This window comes from Trachymyrmex septentrionalis, unplaced genomic scaffold (assembly GCF_001594115.1).
Source record: "Trachymyrmex septentrionalis isolate Tsep2-gDNA-1 unplaced genomic scaffold, Tsep1.0 scaffold99, whole genome shotgun sequence".
NCBI lineage: Eukaryota > Metazoa > Arthropoda > Insecta > Hymenoptera > Formicidae > Trachymyrmex > Trachymyrmex septentrionalis.
This window is the reverse complement of record NW_017306182.1, coordinates 469629-470521: the sequence shown is the minus strand read 5'-3', so window position 1 is coordinate 470521 and position 893 is coordinate 469629. Positions and strand designations below refer to the sequence as shown.

Here is an 893-nt window from a genome sequence, read left to right as displayed (position 1 = left end):
TACATATGATATATATATATATATATATATATATGTGTATATATATATATGTGTGTGTGTGTATAAATAAGAATCATCCGCTATAATTTACACTAAATTATAGTGCCGCGTCTAAAAGAAGCCGGGCCGACGTGGAGACTCTTGGACGAGGAGTTCCGGAAATACCTCGGGAGTTCGCGAGAACAGAGTCGTCCGGCCGAGGACCATCTGCCACCATCACCACCCTCGTCCCCCGGCTAATCAGTTAGAGGTTATATCTCTCCCTCAACCACCTTCACCTTTCCCTCAACCACCTTCACCTTTTCCTCAACCACCTTCACCTCCCCCGCAAACTTCTTCGCTTCCCCCTTGATTTCCGTCATCCGCGTTTTCGAACGCACTGACGGAGAGAATCTTTCCTACTCCTCTATTATCGTCGGTCGATCCTATCCCAATTTCCCCCAGAGGAATTCCGTCCCCGACGGACAGCGTGGAGTTCTTAGAGGAAATTCCTCCGCCCCCACCTAGATCTTATTTCCGAATCCTAGAGAGTGACACTCTCGAGTCACTCATCAGCCAATTCCCGCGGACTACTACAGACTATCGCATCCATCACTCAGGGGACCTACACAAACGGCCCTCATTACTTCGATCCTGAGGAAATCCGGAATATCATCACCGGCCAAAACTCAATCTCCTGTATCCTTGTATTCCTCCCAAATTCCGCCAATTCATTCCTAGTTCCAGTGGAATTCTTTTATAATTTTTTCCCTCCTTTTTCCGTTTCCATCCACGAAATAGATTAATCAAATCCCATCCGATTCTCCCGACTACTCGATGTACATAAAACGCATGCCCGTTACTGAATAGACTGTTGCGGTATTTATGTAATAGATTAAAATGTATAAATTAGT

At 45.4% G+C, this 893-nt stretch overlaps 1 protein-coding gene across 1 annotated transcript in view; it reads right to left on the bottom strand.

Moving 5' to 3' along the window:
• LOC108756370 overlaps positions 1-362 on the bottom strand; it is a 2263-nt gene extending 1901 nt beyond the window's left edge. The window contains exons 1-2 of the mRNA XM_018500111.1: positions 279-362; positions 166-236 (exon numbers count right to left, since the gene is read on the bottom strand). Coding sequence (XP_018355613.1) covers positions 166-236; positions 279-362 — 155 coding nt within the window. The remainder of the gene's footprint in view (positions 1-165; positions 237-278) is intronic.
• Between the last annotated feature and the right edge of the window lie 531 nt (positions 363-893).